We start from the raw sequence: 23670 nt of genomic DNA, 5'->3' as shown, positions 1-23670 counted from the left end.
ACTGTTACTTTTATAAATAAATTTCGTTTCTTTTTTTTCATTTAATTAAATGCACTTGGTCATTGACTCACTATTTATACATAATCCTACATTTACCGTGGGGCACAGCTAGTATGTTATAATTGTATTCTTTTTTCAATTATCTGATTAATTGTATAAATGTATTCATTTACTAACGTTCATTTTCTATAATTAAATGAACTTATATAGCAAAGCACAAGACAAGAAATAGACGATGTTAGGCCTGAAACCATCTAACTTTAAAATGGCTTGAAAAGTAACCCTTTATGCATGTAACCATTGTATCGGTCCACAGAAGCTTTGTCCAGCTTGTGATGGAACGGCCCTGGAGAATTGTTTCCATTTTTAGACAAATTGCTACGCGTACCATGAGAACTGAATTCCGATACATGCCGAAGCTAAGCGATATTAGCCGAAACCAGTTGTATGAATTTCTATATGTGCACTCAGGATTGGAATTTAAACTGTTTTTGTATATATATAACCTAAAACCTTTTGCTTAGAGCTGGACACCTATCGTCCCAATAGGAGGTGCAGTTTTTGTTTTGTTTTATTTTTTTATTTTTTTTTTTTTTTAATATTATTAAATATGAAGTGATGTTTTTATTTTAATATAACGAATGTTGATAGCCCAGCTTGGGTATATTGTTTGTTATTAGTTTATATAAACGATCTTTAACTTATCATTTTTGTAAAATTACTACAATTAATTATTATTGATCTATTTCATGTATTTCACAGGCTAACTCTATTTGTACGGGGGTTACCCCATAAACAAATAAATAAATTACTATCATTATTATTACTGACATTTACAACTATATTTTGCTTAAAAATAGATTTGGCAAATTCGATGCTAGAGTATGATACAGGCTTTTCGAGAAACTACTTATTGGTAGCACTCTAATAACACTTTACATTAGAAGGTCTCGATGCCATCTCCTCTTCAGACGCCTCGAAGGATTATCAGGAATGGAAGAGGAAGCAAGATTAGGAACTAGTGGGTTTGGGTGGTTAGGGAGTTTATAATGGAAGGACTGATATCCGGTTCGTGCCAGATCGGTTACATGTGGAACATTAAGGTCTTTATGGGTGGTTTTACTTATTTCAAATCGAGAATTTTACGAAGGAATTTGGATTGTAAGGATTTGATACGAGAGGAATTCGAAAGTGTAGTGGATCCCTAAAGCTGAACTTCATATGACCAGACAGGCCTTATTATAGTCATGTTTGTATTGGAATGGAAGTTTAGACCGTATGTCTAGTAAATGTAATAGTCGGAATTTACGTGCAGTTTCCTGTCTTTTCAGTCTTGTGTGAGGGTTCCAGGTTAGTCGTTCGTCCAGATGCATTCCAAGTTAGTAGATCTGTTCGATAGAAATTAAGGAGTAAGAGCAATATTATTAAAGGACTATAGGGCAGCCAGTATGTTTACGATAAAGGTGATTTGATGGGATTTATTTTAATTCTCCTATTTCGACACCATTCTCTAAGGCTTGTGATATGGGATTGAAGACTTCGGGATACAATTAAAGGGTTTAACTCCCGTGCATTACAATTCGCGCTCCAAAGAAGACGAGACAACGTCTACCACACGATGACAGTACTGGAAAATGGAGTGAGATGTTAGGAATCCCAAATGGTGATTGTAAAAAAAAAATGTTCAACTAATATCAGAATATATCTAGATTCCTTCGATTTGTCTTCTGCAATGTGAATATTATTTCAGAAATTCGGAAAGCAATATGGATTTAAAGGGTTCTGATTAAATACCTCTATTTTAGATTCAATTTTTGTTGGAGTATAAGAGTTTATTATTTATTGCCTTCAAGCCATAACCAAAGCAGCATTTAAACAGAAAAATCTGTATAGACCTCTACAGATGAGCTTGTCGGCCCTGATTTTTCCGTCACCAAGCTCGCAAAGAAATCATTGTTTCTATTTACTCCAGAGACAGGGAGTAAATAAAAGCAAGCATTCTTTCCCTTATCTCTCTTACAAGAGATAAAGCCACTTACTGCCAATTATTTAAGAGAATTGACATAGTATTATTTATTTAACTCAATCAATGATAGGAAAAGTTTTGAAAGAAAACAATTGAAAATTTGTTTCCAAATACCGCACTTGGCCCTTACATGTTATCTTAGGATACCTAAAGGCGTTGTTTACATTATTCAACCGCGTCCTAGTTTTAGCAACTGACTAAAACGTAGCTCTTACATAGGTATTTTGTTCAAAAACTGCTCTGTTACTAAATATTTTTGTGATCAAATAGAATGACTACCAATCATGGAACATTGTGGACAAGACAGTAGGGAATATCCCCTTTAATTATTTTTGGTGTTTTGATCATCTTGATCGTCGTACATCGAGCAAAATATTTTAAAGGTAAGTTAAGAAAGGTCATGTCAAAAAGGCAGATAAAATATATTTAAGCCGTTTTAAAGTGAACGGCCAAACATGGGCCCACTAAGAATTAATATTATTTACGTCATAACTTTTAAGTTTTTGAAGATTGAAGACCCAAATTATTCTTAAATAGTTTTGTTAGTCTTATTTCCAGAATTTTCACAACTGAGAAATAAGAAAGGTTCCCCACCTTTTACCTCAACGAAAATATATTTCATCTTGAAGTTTGTTTTTATTGTCGACTCCAAATAAATAAATTTGTTCACATATTTTACTATTTTAATATATATTTCGAGATCTAATTCTTTAGCGCCTTTCTTTAGTTGTATTGCATTGCAACTTATAAAATTTCATTTTCTGGATTATACTCGTAATGCAAACAAAGACATTATTTTTATTCCGATTAATTTTCATTACCTTCACTACGTTTCTCCCAACGCTCTACAATGTTTTTATCCCTCCATCGAAGAATCTTTTGGGGTGTGATCTTACAAGTTCAAGAATGGACATTTTTCCTCTTTTTCAGTTTGGTTTAATTTGTTTTTTAAAATACCTCAAGGGCACAGATCAAATGGTAGATAAGATAGAACTTAAATTTTCAGTTCAAATTACATCATTTTTTTAAGTTTATCAGTTAACTCTGTAATACAGACAAGTCGTGATTATTATGGCTCTACTTATTACTCTTTATAAGAAGGAAAATGTAAAAAAAAAATCCATTTTTTTTCTAAATTTCCAAATTTAATTTTTAAAATATTTTATTTTCTCCTCTCTGCCAATTAAGATCGCACTGAGGCCCGTCCCCTCCGAGGGGGGAACGATAACTATGATATGAATGGAATTTCGATTCGAAAACACTTTTCTTTGTTTTCCAATCCGTTGCATCACAAGTATGATTTCCAACGCAATGGGAATTTCTTCATTATACGAATTATTTTGCAATGAAAAACTCTTGAATTCATACTTGAAACATTAATTCTTTTATAAAATATTTGTAATGATGAAAGATCGTTGATAGTTATCTATATAGTTGGATAATATCTATGAGGAGAAGATAGTTTTGGGTGCGGTCTGAGTATAATACAAATAAGAAATCATATTTATTAGTGCCAAAATTTCAGCCGGACTTTCTAGCCTCTATCAGGACTCTCTGCGAAGACGGCAGACAAGAAAATAAAGTTATAACCATCACGGTTATGCCATGAACCTTTGCTTTACTTATTATTATATATTGTATATTATTACTATCAGAGGATAAAATACAATATTTTTTTAATTAAATCTAGAACTTTAGATGAAAAAATCTTTTTTTTTTACATTATTCTCCTTATACCCAGAAATAAGTATATCCATAGTAATACACCTTTATATGCTCGTCTGTCGTCTTCGCAACAAGCCCTGATGAAGATAGAAATTATGGATGAAATGTTGGCACTAATAAATAAGTTTTTCAACTTATTTGTCTTATTCTCTGACCGCACCCTAACTATCTTCTCATGTATAATATATTTGCTTTGTGTGTTACAATATAAATTTTGTACTAACAAACTCATTAAATTATAACGGGTAAACAAACAGCGTTCGGACCTCAGTGCGATCTTAATTGGCAGAGAGGAGAAAATATTAATAAACAATATTATTAATAGTGAATCTATTCACTATTATTAATATTTTAAAAGTAACTCATAAGGTCTAGAGAGCCTATTAACTTGTTAACGTATTGAGCTTATACAATTGGGTTATGAACCAAAATATAATATTTATATTTAAGGCCATTTAAGGATCATGCCATATCGCCGTAATCCAAAGTCTAATTTATCTCCTGCTCCTGAGAAATAGGATAAATACAACACAAATTCAAGAGAAAATTACTTTTAATATTATTTTTTCTATTTTTTCTTGTTACTTTATTATTTTTGTTTATATTTTTAATATTTAATGTGTATTAATGTTCAAATAATTTGTTGATTTTGTATATTTGTATCTCTATCACTATTTTTATTTATTATTCTTTCAAAGGCACATTGGGTTGAAAGAAAAATAGGAAAAAAAAAGGGGAGGGGGAAAGTATAGAAAAGGAAGAAAGAGAGAGAGAGAGAAAAAGGTGGGACTAACAAATAAAAAATTAAAAGTATAGAAAGAAGGGAAAAAATAAAACCAAAGAAATGAAACGAAAAAAAAAATAGAATACAGAAAAAAAATAATATTTTATTATTATTTGTTTACTCGTCAGGCGTATTTATTGTAAGATCAAAAATATTGTCTGATTAGATTAAAATAAGTATGCTGTGTGGTTGCGCTTTTTAAATATTGCTCGATTTAACCATCTTAAAGTATGCTCTTCCCGTTTTAAGCTAATATTTCAAAAGTGATATAGGATTGTCGCGTCCCGGGGTCTTAGCTGGGTGGGTCCGGCGAATCTAGAAATTGCCTTTTTTTTTTGTGTTATGATATTCTCTTATGGAACTGCGACTTGTCGCATAATGACGAACCTACTCGCTATACTTGTCTGTTTAAAAAGTCAGATAAGTACCATGGCGGAGTGGAGAATTTCATGTCATTTCTCATTTTCAGGCGCTTTTTAAATATTTATCGATCTAACTATCTTAAAGTCTCCTCTTCTGCCAACCCAATAAAGTTGGGCAGCACGACTTTTTTTTTTTTAATAAAGTTTTTTCCCTCCTTTTCTTTGAAAAAATAAATAGAAACTATTTTTCAAAGATGTGCCACTATTCAAGAAAATAGTCCAAAGGGCCAAGAGGAGAAAAAAGGCAGTTATTTCACCCCAATTTTTTATTACTTTAATTGAAACTATGTATGATTTCAAAATCGATGAGCCTGTTAACTATAGTTGGCGGAATCAGATATGGCGGCTGTTTCACAACGCTAAAAACATAATGTATCATTTGGAGCTCTATGTCTTTAAAACTACCGATAACACTAAAAAAACTAAGAGAACATAATTTAAAGTAGAGTAAATTTACTAAATTATGAACCCTAAGAGAGCTGATTACGTCCAATAGCCCCCAAGACAAAGTTTTTTTAAAAGCAACATTTCATACAAAATTAACTAAAAATTAGTAGTTTATGAATTCACCACTACTATCTCTTGCTTCAGTACAATCGGATAAGTACAACACAAATTGAAAAGGTATTAATGTAGAAGTCCAATAACTCCATTTTTAACAGTATTCAAAAAATTACTTTTAATATTATTATTCTTTCTTTAATATTTTTCTTTGGCAGAAATATAAAAATATAACAGTTTACCAAAATTTAAAATTTGCTCCTGAACATTTATTGAATTCTAAATTTTTATAGAATAAATATTGCAAATACTAATAATGATTTTATGAATCCTGTCAATGGAAAAGTTCGTACATAGGTTAAGTGAAATTAAAAAAATTATTAATTTTATAATTATAACTATTTAATAATGATGTTCACGAAAACATTTATCAGACTGACGATAAATCCATTCGCACAATCAAACTCATGTTTGAATCATTAGCTTGTACGATACACATTAATTTATCCAAGATCTTATGCTTTCCAACGGTATATAATACATTTATATTACTACTCTTATTTCCAGAAATGTGTTTTTAACCTGAAACGTATATTTTTCCTATTAACTTCTGAATTAAACTATCAAATCATTGCATTATTTAAATTTATCCTTTTTTAATTACTAATAAAAATGTGAGAGGGTTCATTATCTTAAATAAACAAAACTTAAAGTACCTTAGAAGAATCTATTTTGAAAACTCGTCATTTGAGCCGTGTCGAAAAATTTCAATGAGAATAAAACCTAGATGACATTAAAAATCATTTATTTGTACATAGAAATTTAGAGTTTAACCAAAATTGTTATTCAAAACCGTTTTCGAGAAAATTGAAAAAATGTGAAAAATCTATTATATTAAGTGGCACCTTCGGACGGTCGATTTTAAAGAAACTTGTGCTGTAAACTTGCCCAAAATTAGAAATTTCAATAACGTAGGATTTTTTGTTTCTAAGCAAGACAGACATGCACACAGACCATTATGCAAGACTTGTCTATTTGAACTTATATCTTCAAAAAGTGTATTTCTGTCGAAAATTCTAATTCTATATTTTTCACGATTGCAATACTTCCTCTTACTGCATCTTCCATATATAAGTATATGAAAATATTAACATTGAAAAAATAAATATAGGATTAAAATAAAAGATATTTAATACTTTAATCATATTAATAATTAACCATATTAACCTATATATTTATAAATTTGTAGGTTATACAAAACCACATTAATTATTGAAACGAATTTTCTGTTCTGTATATGATAATATTTAAAATATAAACAACACGAACCTGAAGTTAAAAAATCCCACTGATAATTGGGAATACGATGATTTAAAATCTAAATATATATTTCATGTATGAAATAACGTCATAATAGTAATAAAAATAAAACCACCGAGATATTACAAACTGATTAATTAAATTAATCGTAAAGATTACATAATCCGTATCATTCTATTTCATGTAATGGACAGTGGGTAATTGGTTTATCTTTCGGCAAAATAGTTTTAATTGCAAAAAAGAGTGTTATTCCTGCAGATTTCATCAAAAGCTTAAAATCATATTAATTGTGAAAATCTTAATGACTGAAACGTGATATTCACTCATTTGATCTCTTCTAGGAAAGTATCGATCGTAAGCATTATATGGTGCCGTCAAGATGACAAGTATCCATTTTGGTTCAATGGAGATAGTTGAAATATACAAACACTCAGGCACATAGGTAATAGGTTTTTTTTACTATGGGGAGGGTTAGTGACTGAGCAAAAATCAACATAAGCTGGAGAGGGGAGAAATGAGATATATCGATCATTACATTGTCCAGTGTGAGGGTTGTCGATTCTCAGATAGTGCTAATGGAAGCTTTACTAATAGTAACTCTCTTAGTCTATGTGGGAGGGTGTAACAATTGTGTGCACGCTTTATCTTCATGTCTTTGTTGAGATACGCCAATAAACTAATTTAACCTTATATATATTCACTTTATCTTTATTTACAACTGTCAATATGTAAATTGGTAATCAGTAAATGGTTCAACAAAATGTTCCTGATAAAAATAGCATGGTGAAGAATCAATTGCGCTGGGTTTGTATCAGACGTTAAAACTTTTTTATTTATTAAACTATTTATTTACTGTAATTTACAACTGTACAAAATAATAAATACATTAAGTAAAGTAAATATGTGGAATGTTTCAGTTCCACTTGATAATCTTGGGAAGGAACCACCCATTGGTGGTACTTCAAGCATTAATTTAAATTAGAAGGTCTCGTGGCCATCTTCTTTTCAGACGCCTCGGAGGATAATCAGGAATTGTTAAGGATGAGAGATTAAGAACCAATGGGATGTTAAGTTCTTTGTGGATAATTTATTTGTAACGTAATAAGGAGCATCACGGATTTTGGATTGTACGGATTGGATGCGGGAGGAATTTGATGGTTTGGTAGAGCCTCAGAGCTCAATTCCATAAGTCTAAATTGGTCTGATTATCATAATGTATAATAATTTGACGTTAAAAATAAAAATTAATAATAAAAAAACAAAATAATAGCTTATACCAACTTTTCTGGATTTAATGTGCCTAAATTTAGCCTGCCTGATGTTGAACCATCCTGAGGAAGATGTCCGTGAAAGAGATCTAGACCAGTGATACAGTAGGGGTATTTGTAATCTTTAGTTTAACATGTTAAATAAAAAAAGTTGTGTTAAATTTTCGTCCTGAGAAGTCGTGAAAATTAAAAACTCTGAGAATTCTGGTAGCTCCCCTAAGAGTTTTAGAGTTCTCAATAATTATAAGAAACATTTCTCGTGTTTAAGACACGAAAAATGCCATCTAAAAATACTCATATTGTATATATGTATATATAGTTGACCGTAAAAATTGGTATATAAGAAGATGGTCAGGGTTGCGGTCAAAAGTGTAACAAAAATAGTTTACAACTATTTATTTTCCAACGTTTGCCCCACTTTGCAGGGCTTCATCAGGGCTGCCCAACCGATTCATTTGGGCACTCTATAGCTCTTTTGCTATAAAATTTAGCACTTTGATTATTAAGGCTAATTTTTAGAACTCTTGAGGGCCCCAACAGAACTCCAAAAAACATTTTTCCAAAAGTTTTGATCGAAAATTTTCATACTGAGAGGTGGTGAAAAATGAAAATTATTCGAGTTCTGGTGGTCCCCTCTAAGAGATTTAGTGTTTGCAATAATTTGAAGGAACATTTCTGTTGTTTAACACCTTAAAAATACCATCTAAAATACGCAAGACTTTCGTGCATCTTTAACACCCTATAACTGCTATAAACTTAAACACTTTGATTATTAAGGTTAATTTTTAGAACTCTAGAGGTGCAAGTTATATGGTGTCAAAGTTGCAAATGTTTCGGTTTTACCTTCCAGTAAAAAAAGATTCGATCTAAAATTTCTGGAATATTTATTTTTTGGGGGGGATTTCTCTCGAGAGTTCTGTTGGCCATTCTAAGAGTTTTAGAGTTTGCAATAATTTTAAGAAATATTTCTGTTGTTTAACACCCTAAAAATACTAGTTTTTTGGGGGGAATTTCTCTCGAGTGTTCTGGTGGCCCCTCCAAGCTTTCTAAAAAGTATCCTTGCTAGTGCCAAAGTTTATATGGTGTCAAAGTTGCACAAACGTCGCGCGTATTTTTAGATGGTATTTCTAGAGTTTCAAACAACAGACATTTTTCTTCAAATTATTGCAAACTCTAGAACTCTTACGGACGCTACAAGAACAAAATTTAAGCCTAAGAGGAAATAGAGAGTTGGATTGTGGATAAATATCCCCGGGAAAAACGTATACGTTTTCCTTAACCTCTTCTTATCAACTAAAATATATTCAACTAAATTCAAAGTATCTATTTTTTTAATCTGGGGAAAAACATTGTGATTAGCAGTTGGTATTTTTTCTGAGAAATCACATTTAAATAAAAACCAGGAATACATTCCAATTCATTAGAAAAACAATTAATCTGGGGAAAATAGGATAATGTGTTGCGTGTACACGTTATCATAAGCCAATATCCTGAATAATTAACTAATTTCAGTTCCTATTAAATATTAATCATAAAATGTTATATATAATTTTCCTGGTGATGAATATGATTATGAAATATCACCAATTATATATCGATCGGTTCAAAAAATATTCAAGAATTCGATAACAATGATGATGAAAAATGTGTTGTTTTTTTAAATTCCTAAAATGTCCAACATAGCTGTTTTGTTTTTTTAATCTAAATTAAATTCCATTCGTCAGCTTTCAAACGTGTTAGTTACAAGAATTCGCCACCCTGCACATACCTGGAATAGTTATTTTATGAAAAATTTTGTCAATATATTTCATTAGTATTCTTTGGCACATTAAAGATTGATTTTTTTGACATTATAATATTAAATATTATACTGTAGTATTTGATATGAAAATCTCTACCGCTAAAAACCGGGAAGGGTCATCGTTCAGTACTTAGTACTTCGAAGTACTGATTCTATATGAAACAGATATATTCAAAATGAACATAATATTAAAATTGACCACATGACTAATTAAAATAGGAAGTTGATTTAAGGAAATTAAAAAAGAGATTTTTTTTTCTTTCTGAACTACATTTAAATTTTATAGGCTTACAATGTCGTTTTGGGTTTGAATACGGCTGTGGCAGATACTTATTTTCTGTTACACTATAGCCGTGAGTCAACCCTATGGGTTCTAGAATCCTCCAGCCTCATACAGTGGGTGCTCTTAATTGAGGGAAAATCTGGAGATTGAGTATGATTTTGAAAAAATTACCTCTCTGCATAACCGTTATTCTGGGGGAAAAAAAGGGAGGTGGGGATTTTAATCCAATCTTGTGAGTCGTCATCCAACTACGACAATCGGTAAAATTTTTAAGTAGGACATGTGAATTATTAAACCACAACCAATATTTTCTTTTACGTTTACCACACACCAGTTTAACTTAAAGGAGGTCCAGATTTCTTTTTGGTACTCTAAGTTGCGGATACCTAATGTGTTGAGGTAATCAGAAAAACATTATGCTTGATGTGGTCGAGCATAACCAATGATTCAACACATTCACTGGCAGTAATGCAGGATCACTACAAGATCTTGTAAAATCATCTCTACATTGATTGATTCCATTCCTGCTCAGCCCAAAATTGGGCTGTAGAGCCTATGAGGTCCTGATAAAGAAGAAATGAATTTTTTTTAACACCCAATTAAAGTCTGTAAAAATTCCTTTGTGTTCCTATACGGATAAAATTCATGGTTGCGATTTTTTTAGGGGGTTTCGATAATCCATTATCCGAATCCAAAATAAATGTGACGAAACTCCAACCACTGAAATTAATGCGTTAGAATATTTATATACATGATTATAAAGATCAAGGTACAAGAGAGATATCACAAGTTGAACTCTGTTTACCAGTTGTAATCAGTTGATCTTAATTCCATCCCCACTTGACTATTATCTTTCTTCCTCTACTATGCATATCAAGGGACATCTCAGCAATATTATTAACTTTCTTATTAAATATTTTAATTTACAACAAAAACATAACTGCTACACATTAATAATCGTTTTAGCAATAAACAAAGCGCTTTTGAACAATTAAGATACAAGATTTCAAGCTACATATTACATGTGTTGGGGCAACAACCTGGGCCCTGTTTCATAATAAAATACAAACTAATACTATTAGTCTTGTCGAATAAACTTAATACAATTACACTGACTTGTACAATAGTAACTTGTACTTTAGTACTTTTTAACTCCTGTAATATCACAATATAGTCCTCCCTATTATGAAAAAAAAATAAGTATGTACTAGTACAAGAGACCAAGAAAAGAAAAAAGTCAGTTATTTCACGTCAATTTTTGTATTAAATTAATGAAAACTATGTAAAATTATTAGTCAAAATTGAGGAGTCTGCCGAGTATTGGTATGGATAATCAAATATGGTGGTTGTTTCAAAACGTTAAAAAAATATTTTCATTCGGGACTCTATATCTTTAAAATTACCAACAACACTAGAAAACCTAAGAGAATGTCATTTAAAGAACATAAAGTATATTAGTTATACTTTACATGGTATATAGTATACATGAGCCATAATAGAGCTATTTACGTTGAATAGTTTCCGACATGTAGCTTTTTTAAAAGCAAAATTTCATAAAATAATGCACTGTATAATTAGAAGTTAGTGAATTTATTTTGAGAAATCTATATCTCAAAAACCATTCGACGGAGATGTCTCTTAGCACTCAAATTAAAGTTAATGTACTCTAAAGTAATTTATGACGTTTATGCTCGTTGAAGTAGTAGTTTTTATGATATTTGGTTAAATAAATTGATTTATAGAAGTTCGGACAAAATTTGTAAAAGATAAATGGGTAAAAGATTTATTCATATGTGAACATCAAAATGACTACTACCCTTACGAAGATACTTGTCATGAACTACTTTGTAATAAGTTAAATTACTTCTTTTTGAGTGCTGGCAAACAGACGTGCAACTTATGGTTCCTAAAATATATTTTTTTCAAAATCAAATATTTTATCAGAATAACTTTTTTTAATTTAATTATTTAATGTAATTTATAACTGTACAAATAGTAAATACAATAAGTAAATATGTGGAATGTTTCGTATACACTTGAAAATCTTGGGAAGGAACGACATACCCGTTGGTGGTACTTCAAGCATTAATTTAAATTAGAAGGTCCCGTGGCCATCTTCTTTTCAGATGCTTTGGGGGATTATCAGGGATTGTTAAGGACGAGTGATTAAGAACTAATAGCTTAGGATGGGTAAAGAGTTTGGAATGAAAAGACGCATATCAGTTTTGGGCCAAATCTGGCCAACAAGGCCATTGTGGATGCGTTTATTTATTAGAATAACTAGAAATTAAAATTTTGTGAAATAATTTTGTCAAATATCATAAAAAATACTACTCCTGCGAAGATAAACGTTTGAAAATACTTTAAAGAACATTTAACTAACTTTAATTTGAGTGCTAATATAAATCTATCTATACGTCTAATGATTCCAGAGATATAGAAAATAAATTCAATAACTATAGATTTTACAGTACATTTTTTATAAAATTTTGCTTTTTAAAAAGCTATATCTCGGGAACTATTGAAAGTAAATAGCTCTATTAGGGATCATATTTTAACAAATTTACTCTACTTTAGACAATAATCTCTTAGGTTTTCTAGTGTTGTTAGTAGTTTTAAAGATATAGAGCTCCGAATGGATGGTGTTTTTTTTTGTTTTGAAACAGCTGTCATTTTGTATTCCCCCTACCTATACTTGGCAGACTCATCAATTTAGACTAGTAATTATACACAATTTACACTAAAGTAATAAAGCATTGGAGTGAAATAACTGACTTTTAATTACCCCTGGTCTTGTATTATAGGGATGCCCTTGCACTATGCCCAGAAAACACTCGGTTTTTTGGGGGGGGAGGGGGAGGATTATCTTTGGTGTGAAACATTGCATAGGAAGGTAAATGAAGAATAATAATAGAAACTTAAAATATCCCTATAAATGAATTGGACAAGAAACAAAAGAAGTTCTAAAGTAAACAAAACAATATTTAATATTAAAAAAAAAATAATCACAGTATTTATAAGATGAAAATTATACAATCAATTATAAAACGAAAACATATTAAATATTTCTTATATTTATATTATATTGAAATGATAAGAAGTAAACGAAATAAAGAAAAGCAAACATTTAAAAGTAAATTGGATATAAGATATTATAAAATAACAGTACAAAAAAAAAACTAACCTAAAGAGGTCTTGAAAGATAAAACATTAATAAATAAATATGCTATGGTAAATCAAGAAGAATCACAAGGTATGTAGTATATAATGGTTAAATAAATTAATTAAATTTAATTACTATTATTACAACTATGGAGTTAGAGGAATAATATAATGTGAACGTAGCAGGCGTGAAATATTCGATGTGCAGTGGTCATTAATAAGCAGATAAATTATCAGATGAAAGGGACTTGATGAAGGTGTAAAATCTTTAACACCTACTGTTGCGGCCAACATATTTTTATGATTAACTCCGAACTATGATGTATCATAATGTATCTGTTATAGTTGTAAGCCTTTTATATTAGCATGTTATTAAATATGCTATTTATGCTGCTAGAGGTATAAAGAATAACATCATTGTGTACATTCGCGGGCTCAGCTTTTAACTTTCTATTAAGAGTTAGTTGCTAGCAGTCTGGCCAACCCCAATGTTCTGCTCCTCACGTCACGGGGGACGGACGTTTTACAATCTTTCTCCACGAGGACAGTAATCACTCACGGTGATGTAAAGACATTATTATTTCATATTGCTTATATTTTAAGCATATATATATATAAATAGTTTTTTATTTTTAATTTAAAAAACAATTTCATTTTTCTTTTTAATCAGGTTTTATTTTTATTTTGCTTAACCTGAATTTTAATTTGTATTAGCCAAAAGAATTATTAAGATCCTGTTTATTTAACGTATACAATCTTTTTCTTTCTTTTTCAAAGGTTTTTTTTTTTTATTATTTTTAAGTATTCAAAATGCTATATTAAAAAATTCGACTGTACATTTCTTTTATTTGAATTACCATTTATGGTTGGGCTAGAAAAGGTTTTTTTATCCGCCGAAACACCTAAGGACTTTATAGAATCATTTTAATAGATTCCTATTTATCACAAATTAACTAGGGCGTTCATTTACAACACAGTTAAAAAACTACCCAAAGTATGTTAAAGTTACATCATTGGTATGTTGTATGTTGTCAATGGAGTGTGAAAGTATTATACTGATAAAGTTCATTCATTGGATTCTTGAGCTTACATAAACGGTCTTGTTGTAATCGTATTATTACAGATGAGCCGTAAAATTATGTAATATTGTATTAATAACCTAGACACTTCCCACGAGCGAGGTTGATGGTTTCCATCACAGAAAAAATGCAAAACATAATATTTATTTCCTTATTCTACACAGAGCAGCCGTCAGTAAGCCCGGGTTCTGAATTTATTGTAGTCGAGTATGTTGAGGCGCCAGTTTGCAGCGGCGCCGGATCGATTTCGGTCTGAGAGCGTTGTTTTTTATTTCGCGGCGGCCTCACGTAATGAAAACTTGACCTTCCTCCTCTGGTTAGGATAGAGCGGTAATCTGTAGGATAACACTCTCCCTCCTCTTCCTCAGGGCAAGGAAAAGAAAAGTGAGTATGGAACAGAACAATACATCTGGGCCAGTAATTAAGATTGAGGGAAAATTCTCAGTTTTTAGGAACTAAAATAATTATAATATGATAATGTATATTTTAATTGGACCGATATTACAGAAAATACGTCTGTCAGAAATTTTCTGTACTGCAATTTGATAACACACCAAATATTTTATTATCTGTTATTTATTGTTATAATAAAATAATGAACTCGAGTAACGAATTATTGTGTAATAATTAACAACGTTTTTTCTATACAGAAAATGAATATTTACAACATGAAACTGCCCTATGTATTGATAATAGATAAATTTAAAATGATTTCTGTAGTTGTGGATTTTTCTCAAAAGCACATTATATCCATTCCAAAATCAAATTCAGTATTCTTCACTTATTGTATAAGAGTCACAGGGAAGAAGCTACATTTCATTGAAATTACTTAATCCCTTAACATGTTTATAGATATATTTAAGTACTTAATCACGTATATTTAACAATATACTTTTTATTTTAGAATGGAGGAGCGAAGCCAAAGTACGCCTGTAATATCTGCCAACAGCCATGGTTCTGCTCAGAGCCTTCGACCACACTCAGACACAGAGGCTAAGCGACCACGAAGACTGAACTCAAGGAGGGCCAAGTCACCTTCATCAAGTTCTGAACAGGACTCACCAACCAAACCTCAGCGAAGGAGGCCTTCGACGGTAGTTCCAGACAGAGAGCGGAGTAACAGCCTCAGCAGCAGGGCCTCATACAGGAGGAAGATGTCGATGACCGGGAGGGAAACAGGAAAGTTGCCTTGGTGTGCCTGCTGGGGCAACGGCTGTATATAGTCTTAAGTTATTTTAATTTATGGATATATCATATTTATTTTTGTAATGATGAAGATATAGTAGACTGTAGGTAAGATAAAGGATAAGATGGTTGGTCAAGAAAGAACCAAACTACTGAAGATATGATAAAACGCTGGTGCCATAGGTTCCGAACGTTATAGGTTCGATTCCCACCTGGGTCAGTCAATATTTATTTCGCGGAGGCCTCGAGAAATTAATCCTGACATTCCTACTCTGGGGTGAGATAATATATATATATATAACACTAGTATAACATGTGGCATTTCACCTCAAGTTTTAAACCTTCATCAGAACTAGAGAAAAAGAACTTACAAAGATATAGTTTGTTGTCTAATATGGTTACATGCTGTTTGGCTTAATGAAAGTATACAATGTAGGCAAAATGAGAGTACATATTAAAGCAGTATTTTATCTTAGTGTGAAGAATTATACTTCTTAAACGCACCTCCAAACATCTTCCTAATTTATTTTTATAAATTTAAACATTAGTTTCAAACTTTATGCAAAAATTAATTTCGTTGCGGAAAGAAGGCTGTAGCAAGATTAAAATATATTTTTTTTAACATATAGCTGTAAAAAATCTATTAAATATTTAATATGATATGGAATTTAAAAATAATGTAATATTTTACACTATGCAATATTATTAATTATAAAGTTGGTTCTGAAATGAATATCACTATCTCAGTTCATTAATACTGAATGAATATTAAATCAATGTTCACTTTAAAAAATATCTCTGATTTGCTGCAAGAGAACGATAACTCAATGTTTTTCTGGAACTTTAACTTTAACGTACTCTATTAATGTTTATGGAACTTTAATCAGATAAAAGAAGCCCTGATTAGCATTCACAGTTAAGACATGACACAAGCTAAAAGATCAGATTATTGCAAAAGTCCCAGTGTTATTAACGCAGAAATCATAATTTTCAAGTAATGACTTCGAATATGTGAATGATCACCGAGGTCGAAATACATGCGTTATTTTATATCATTTTTCGCGTGAATTTAAATAAATAATTGTCCTCACTCAGATCCTCAAGAAAATAGGAAAATAACTGGAACTTCACAGGAACTTACTCAGGAATAAGAATTGTTAATTTTGTATATATTATAAATAATAAGATATTATTTATAGCATTTATCAATTTTGAAAACTTTTATTCATAAAACAAATAACTTTTAACAGACAATTTAATAAACTAAGCATAAATTATTATTTATATATAAATCGATTTATTTTTTTACAACTGGACTCTTCAACCACTGAGCTCATTTTTGTCTAGTATTAAGTTTATAAAAACGTCTGATAACCACAGTTTGGTGTAAAACAAACCAAGTATTTTAAAAATGTTTATAATAAACTTTATTTTCATAATTATACTTTTATTAAAATCCCTACCATTTTCTCAATTAATATATATATTTTGCCAATTTTTTCCAATATGTCTGAATTGTTTTTTCAATTTTTTTTTTTCAAAATACCTATGTTTTTAATTCGATTACAGTGTTTTTCAAAAGGTCTAATTTTCTTCTTCAATTACTAATTTACAAAACGTCTGCATTTTTTAAAATGTCTCTCTTTTTATTTACTTATAAATTGTGAATAGCATTCTGTGCTATATATGAAAATTAAATTATTTAATACTATTCTTTCTATTAATTTGGAAGACTATTTTCTTAATACATCAATACTTGTGAAATTATTTCTTCTTTCTAATTTTTTATTAATTTGTTAAGTTATAATTTGTGCCAACACCACCATCTTCCTCATCACAGTCTTCACCAGGTAATTCTACACTACATCTTCTCTATACTAAAATCGGAATTCCCTCACCACAAAGCGAACTTGAATCATCTTTGTAATCTCCAATCATGTAAGCGCCTTACTGATAAAAAAGAACAGCGCATCTTGCTTCTAAAATGCAGATCTGTCGCAGTGTATCCTAAAGTCATAGACAATAACTTTAATCATACCCCTACCTCTTCGTCTTGACGGTCTAAAGAATGAGAATATCATTGCTCAATTTCAAAAATCAGGGAAACTATTTTTAACATAAATTCTTTTCAATCTAAAATTTCCTCCCTTACTATCCATTTAACCTCCGTTATAGGTGAAGAAAAAATTTTACAACTCAGCAATTGTATATATATAATTTATTAATTTGTCTTCGACTTTTCGGAGCCCTTTTCCCATCTACAGGATTACATTACCCTTTCTAGTTTCTTTGTCAATTACATCCCTACAATTATATTTTCCCAAGTATTTATCATTAGTCCTAATTTTGCACAGAAATTTATTCTGTTAAATTTATTTGCACTTATGCATGTAATTAACAAGGAGACTAAAAAAATAAATAAAATGTAGTTTTAATGATGCGGAAAGGACTCCGAAACGTCCTATAAAAATTAGAGATTATAAAAAGGAAAAAACAACGATCATATACAATTATTAATATATAGAATAGATGATTTATAAGTTTTAATTAGTATTTTTACGTTACAATACCTCTTCACATTATTGCATTCATATCTATTGACAGCAATATTATATATATAATAAATATATATTTTTATATATTCATGATTTTGATTTTCACCCACCAGTTTATCCGTAAATTACCAAATTACGATATTGATGCTGAAGATTAGAGAAACGTTGTAAACATCTACGATAATGAGACCCTGTTTGAACTCGAGATCGTGATAGGCAGCGTGTCACTGGCTGATAAGTTCCAATAACAGTTGGCCGCAATTGAGCTAGCGGATATTCTGCCTTATTATCTACTAACATCATGCCAATAATGTGATAGTAACCCAACATAAACATGATTATCAACAGAGTGGCATGCGATTAGCGAATCATTAAAATTTATTTCATATTAGAGGTTTATTGCCATGAAATTATATATTATGGATATTTGCCTAATAGAAGAATGGGATAGTCTTATTATAGACCTATCTTATTTTAATTATTGTTTATAATTACATATTATTTTATTAGGTATCTTAAAACAGTTGCATATTTTAAATAATTTTTTGAAATAATGCTAAGTTAAAGTGTAATATTAAAGATACAAGATACTCCTCCTTATGTTATTATTTTTATGTTATTGTCTGATTATTTTATAATTAGTTTATACTATCATTTATCTTTATCATTCTCTGTATAATGCCAAATCCTGTGTTCTAAACTATTTTATTTTCATTTCTACCTTTTACCTATCCCACACTCTTCCTTCTAGATTACATTTTTATGTAATCTGTAGTAATAACTAACTTGTATGGTTACTTTATATATCTTTTAAATTATATATATTTTAATGTATATATCACTTTATTAGTTTCGTTCCTTTTTTTTTTGTTTATTTATTATTATTATTATTATCCTCCTTTTTATTTTATTCAATTTTTTTGATTGTTTATATATCACAATCTTTATATTTTTATCTTATATTGTTAATATTACTCTTTTCCTTCCATAAACTCTGCATTTATATATTTTTATCGTAGCCCTGATGAAGACCTTAGGTAGAAACGTCGGCAGAAAATAAATAAATAGGTATTAATATTTTCCTTCCTTCTTGACCGGAGCATTGATCATCTTCAAATCTATTTTTTGTTTTATTGTTATGCCTGGATTAAACTTTCCATTTCAAAAATTTCGTGAGTTTTATTAATAACATTTTTCAAAATTAAATATGCAGGTCATGGTACAGTTGTTCAAAACTAGATCCAATTTTTATAAAAATACATTTTGATGGTTTTAATTGAGTTTTACCAGATAGTAATAGTAGCTGTATCTAGAAGATATCGTCTCGAAAAGATTCACCTGGACAATGTTACCAATACTTTTCGGGAATCTTTTTGAAGGAAAAATGTCAAAGAAATATGATTGAAAATAATATAAAATTAAATTATCATAGTAATTAGAATTCTATATAATAAATATAATTAAAAATATATGTAAATAAAAAAAATAAAAGTAAACACAAAAGCGTTCCTTATATTGGCTCGATTTCTTGCAAGTTATACATCTACTAGAATTCTAAATAAAATTGTCGATTACTAAATGTAATGTTTACTCCTATTGAGCGTTATTATTGGACTTAAATGAAACTGGTTTTTTACGTGAAGAGGAAACTTAAGTTAACCCGTTAAGTAACTTATTTTGAACGTTACAAGCTTTTTAAGAAGTTAAGATAATATAATGTATTGTACAATTTTCGATATACAAAGAAACAGAAATACTATTATATGAACTATTATTATGTACAATTATGAGAGATAGTTGACCGGGGATGACGTACGAGGAGATGATGGTTGGGGGTGCGGTCAAAATGAAACACAAATAAGTTGGTGTAACCTATTTAATTGTCCCAACGTTAGGGTTTCTAGCCTTCTTCAGGGCTAAGAACGGAACAAGATAACAACCACAATAAGAATATGAAATAAAAAAGAATAATATAATAATATAAACAGAATGATATAAAATGAATAATTTTACAGAATAGAATTAATAAAATGAAGTGATAAGAGAATTAGGAAATAAAATGTATACATAGGTAACTGAAAAAATGGGTAAAATAACATAATTAAGGAAATAAAATAAAAATGAAGTTATACAATGCAAAGAAATATGAACATATTAGTTATTAATAATTTAAAAATTGAAATATGGAAAGAAATAGAAAATTGAGGGAAAGAAAATATATGTAACCATAATAATTGAAAAAGATGCAAAATATAAGTTAAGTTAAACAAATGAAATAAATAGAAGAAAACTTTTTTTTTAAAACAATAATAATATAGTGAATATAACTAATAACGTAGGTAAGGAAAATGGAGAAAAGAAGGGGTGGTAAAATAAAGAAAGGAAAAAAAATGATTATTATGTATAACACACTATACCAATAAAAGCCAACTATTCAAATGTTCAGTAACAAGCATTGGGGCTAAATACATTTGATTGTTATGGACCTCCAAAATCATACACCACTAGGATTTTCAATATATCGGATGATTGCACCTTCATTTTCAGAAATAATCTCAATCAATATAACGGAATCCTTAAGCTTGAACGATGATAATCAAATAGTTTTTTTTTAAAAATGTCTAGCAAAATGATTCATACAGAAAAAAAACATTACCAAAAAACCAAAAGGAAACATGGTGTCACATCATTGGCCACTTGATACAAATCAATTGAATGTAAACTGTACAGGTGACATCTCAAGTGCTACGTGGAGTGGTGTCAAGGAACAGCAGGCATCAACGTAACCAACGCCAAAGAGACGACCTTCCTTATCGCTCAAAGTTCAATCGTTTTGGACATCGGATCTCATGCTCTCATCTTTTAGATGAATCATCTTAGTCTCCTTTTTACTGGTACGTATATATTTTTTTCTTTTATGATTTCACCAGACTTAAAACTCTTAACTGAAGGACGATGAATCATCAAGAATGTTAGTATGGCAATATTAACTACGCATCGAATGTTTTTGGAACAAGCAAAGTGCAACTCAAAAGTTCCCACAAAGGATAAATTACTATGCAAAGCGCATCGTTTTGGTAGGAGGTAAGAAAATGACATTTTTGGATTATCGAAAATGAGGGAGGGGTGTTTTTTGGAGCATTTTTTAGTTGTGTTAAGAATAAATTGAAAACAAAAATCCTTAACATTTCTCTCTGACTCCAACGTGAAAATACCTTCAGTTGTCAATGACCCTGCCTTTCCATCTTTCCATCGGCCCTTCGGCCTTCTACATGGGTGCACATTATCCTGGACATTCATGCACGAACTACTGACCACCCTTTCATCGCTCATTTTAAGACACGGTATAAAAGTAGACCTTTCCTTGTAGAGCCGAAACAGCGAACTGTTTTTCCTTCGTACCCAACGACCATTCTCTTATAGGGGTTCTAGGATTCACCTCAAAATAACGATTTCAAACCTGTCTAGCAGGCTTTTATTGTTGTAAATAATAATCAATACAAACAAATATCTAGATACCAACATATGCGAAACGTCTTTATAATTGTCTTTATTATCAAACAGGTATAATTGTATTCTAATTATATTTCATTATGAAATAATTGATATCCAATTTAGCATTCGTTATTAAAATTACATTTTTATCAAGAACTTTGTTTAAATAAAACAAAAAGTCTTAAGTTAATAATAATTCCTATTTAAAGAAAAGAAAAGACATGTACCGCCCACGAGAGGTCAGTGGTTTAGATTTTTGAAAATTTACAACTGTTGTGCTAGGAGGTGATTTGCAATCACAGCGGCATACTCAACTTGAGTGGAGAATCTGAACATTGCCAGAACTCCAATTGTCCATTTTTATTTTAATAAGTCTCCTGCCATTGCCGTTCCAACCTTCTAGGTAGGCAGTAGGGATGGGTGGAACTAGATAAGGTTTGAACCAAAGGATTAGGATGGTTGGAAAGATTTATAAGTTCATTAAATTAAAAATTAAATTATATATGTACCACTTCAACCCATGAAGGGTTAGGGATTTAGTACTTTGAGAGGAAATACTGTTGCTAAACAAACGGTTGTGTAAGGAGATGATTTGATCAGAATGACGCTCGGGCGCCAGATTTTTACTCAATCAAATGGTTATACACTTTATGAGGCTGAGAGGACCCCGGAGGGCTCCAGCACCAACAGGGCTGACTCACAGCTACGACGAAACAGAAATAATTATCTACCACAGCTGGATTAGATACAGGATCCTTAAGAGTTAGGCAGTGCCTTACCAATGAGCTACGCAATCTCTGTTAAGAGTTCATACGAAATGAAATTTCAATTCCAGTTAAACCTTTTTCTTTTTTACTCCATTGTTTAATATAGAAATAATCTATTTAACATTGAAAAGCACTATTTGAAGGAGTGACATGATAGTGAGTGGAGAATCTTTTTTCGAAACAGAACGCTCGTGCTAACAAGAAAAAAACCGCTTATCAGAGGTAGGTCAGGCTGCATTCCGATCGATGGATTTTATCAGCAACTAGAGCCAATATTACATCATCAATCTCTTAGATATCCTTCTATGATCTAAAGAAATATCCCGCGCAGGCCGGAAAAGATTAATATTTTTTAAATTATAACTACTTCCTTTGACAAATCCCGAAAAATTAAAAAAATAACAAGCTAAAATTTTTTTCCTCTATTAATACGATATTGAAGTGTGTTTTCGAAAGAAAAAAGATCAGTTATTTCACCTCAATGCTAGGTTACTTTAATAAAAACTAACTATAAAGTATTATTGGTATCATCAGTATATGACGCTGCTGAGTATAGTAAGGGGAATAAAAAATGGCAGCTATTTGGAAATGTTTAAAAAAAAATTAATTTCCATTCATTAATTTTCATTTTAAAAAGCCGCATTTTATAACAAAATAACTAAAAATCGGGATATTTCTAAATTAATTTTTGGAAAACTATATCTCAAGAACCATTATACGTACAGATGTCTATTAGCACTCAAATTAAACTTAGTTTAATGTACTATAAAGTGGTTAGGGGAATACAAAATTTTCTCCTCTTAGGCTCTTGGATTTCAAATCATGAAGACTCCAACTCAGCCACGTCGGGTGACGTTGACCTGTATATGATACACCAAACAGTGAGAATCTTGAACAATGTAGCTTTCGACTAGTAACTTACAGAAACCTTGTTTGGCCATTACCTTAGTATTAAACTGCTAAAATGAAGTAAAACTTAACGAATCACTCACACCCTCCCCTCCACTTTCTCAGTACCCCATCCACTTCAAATATTAAATGATCGGATTTCTAAATTTACCCTGTATCCATTAGTATTACTTGATCAACCTGGACGTCCATCTTTGGACTATTTTGACCACAGTATCGTTCATGTTTTTGGTTTTTTTCCTTTTCTTACGTCGGCCCAAGACTCCCGTTGGAGTCCTACACTGCCCCTGTTTTAATATTATAAAAGAATGGAGCTGAGGATGTAAATTATTATTATTTATTTAAATTTATTAATTTTTATTATTTAATTTAATTTGTTATTATTTAT

The 23670-nt window shown here is 30.5% G+C and overlaps 1 protein-coding gene across 1 annotated transcript in view; it reads left to right on the top strand.

The window, feature by feature from the left end:
* LOC106685607 (uncharacterized) overlaps window positions 1-16998 on the top strand; it is a 214443-nt gene extending 197445 nt beyond the window's left edge. Inside the window, exon 9 of the mRNA XM_067046205.1 lies at window positions 15276-16998. Coding sequence (XP_066902306.1) covers window positions 15276-15594 — 319 coding nt within the window. The 3' untranslated portion in view covers window positions 15595-16998. The remainder of the gene's footprint in view (window positions 1-15275) is intronic.
* The last annotated feature ends 6672 nt before the right edge of the window (window positions 16999-23670 follow it).

This window comes from Halyomorpha halys, unplaced genomic scaffold (assembly GCF_000696795.3).
Source record: "Halyomorpha halys isolate HHAL.00 unplaced genomic scaffold, Hhal_1.1 Scaffold715.1, whole genome shotgun sequence".
NCBI lineage: Eukaryota > Metazoa > Arthropoda > Insecta > Hemiptera > Pentatomidae > Halyomorpha > Halyomorpha halys.
The sequence above is the reverse complement of the archived record's forward strand: the minus strand, read 5'-3'. Positions and strand labels throughout refer to the sequence as shown.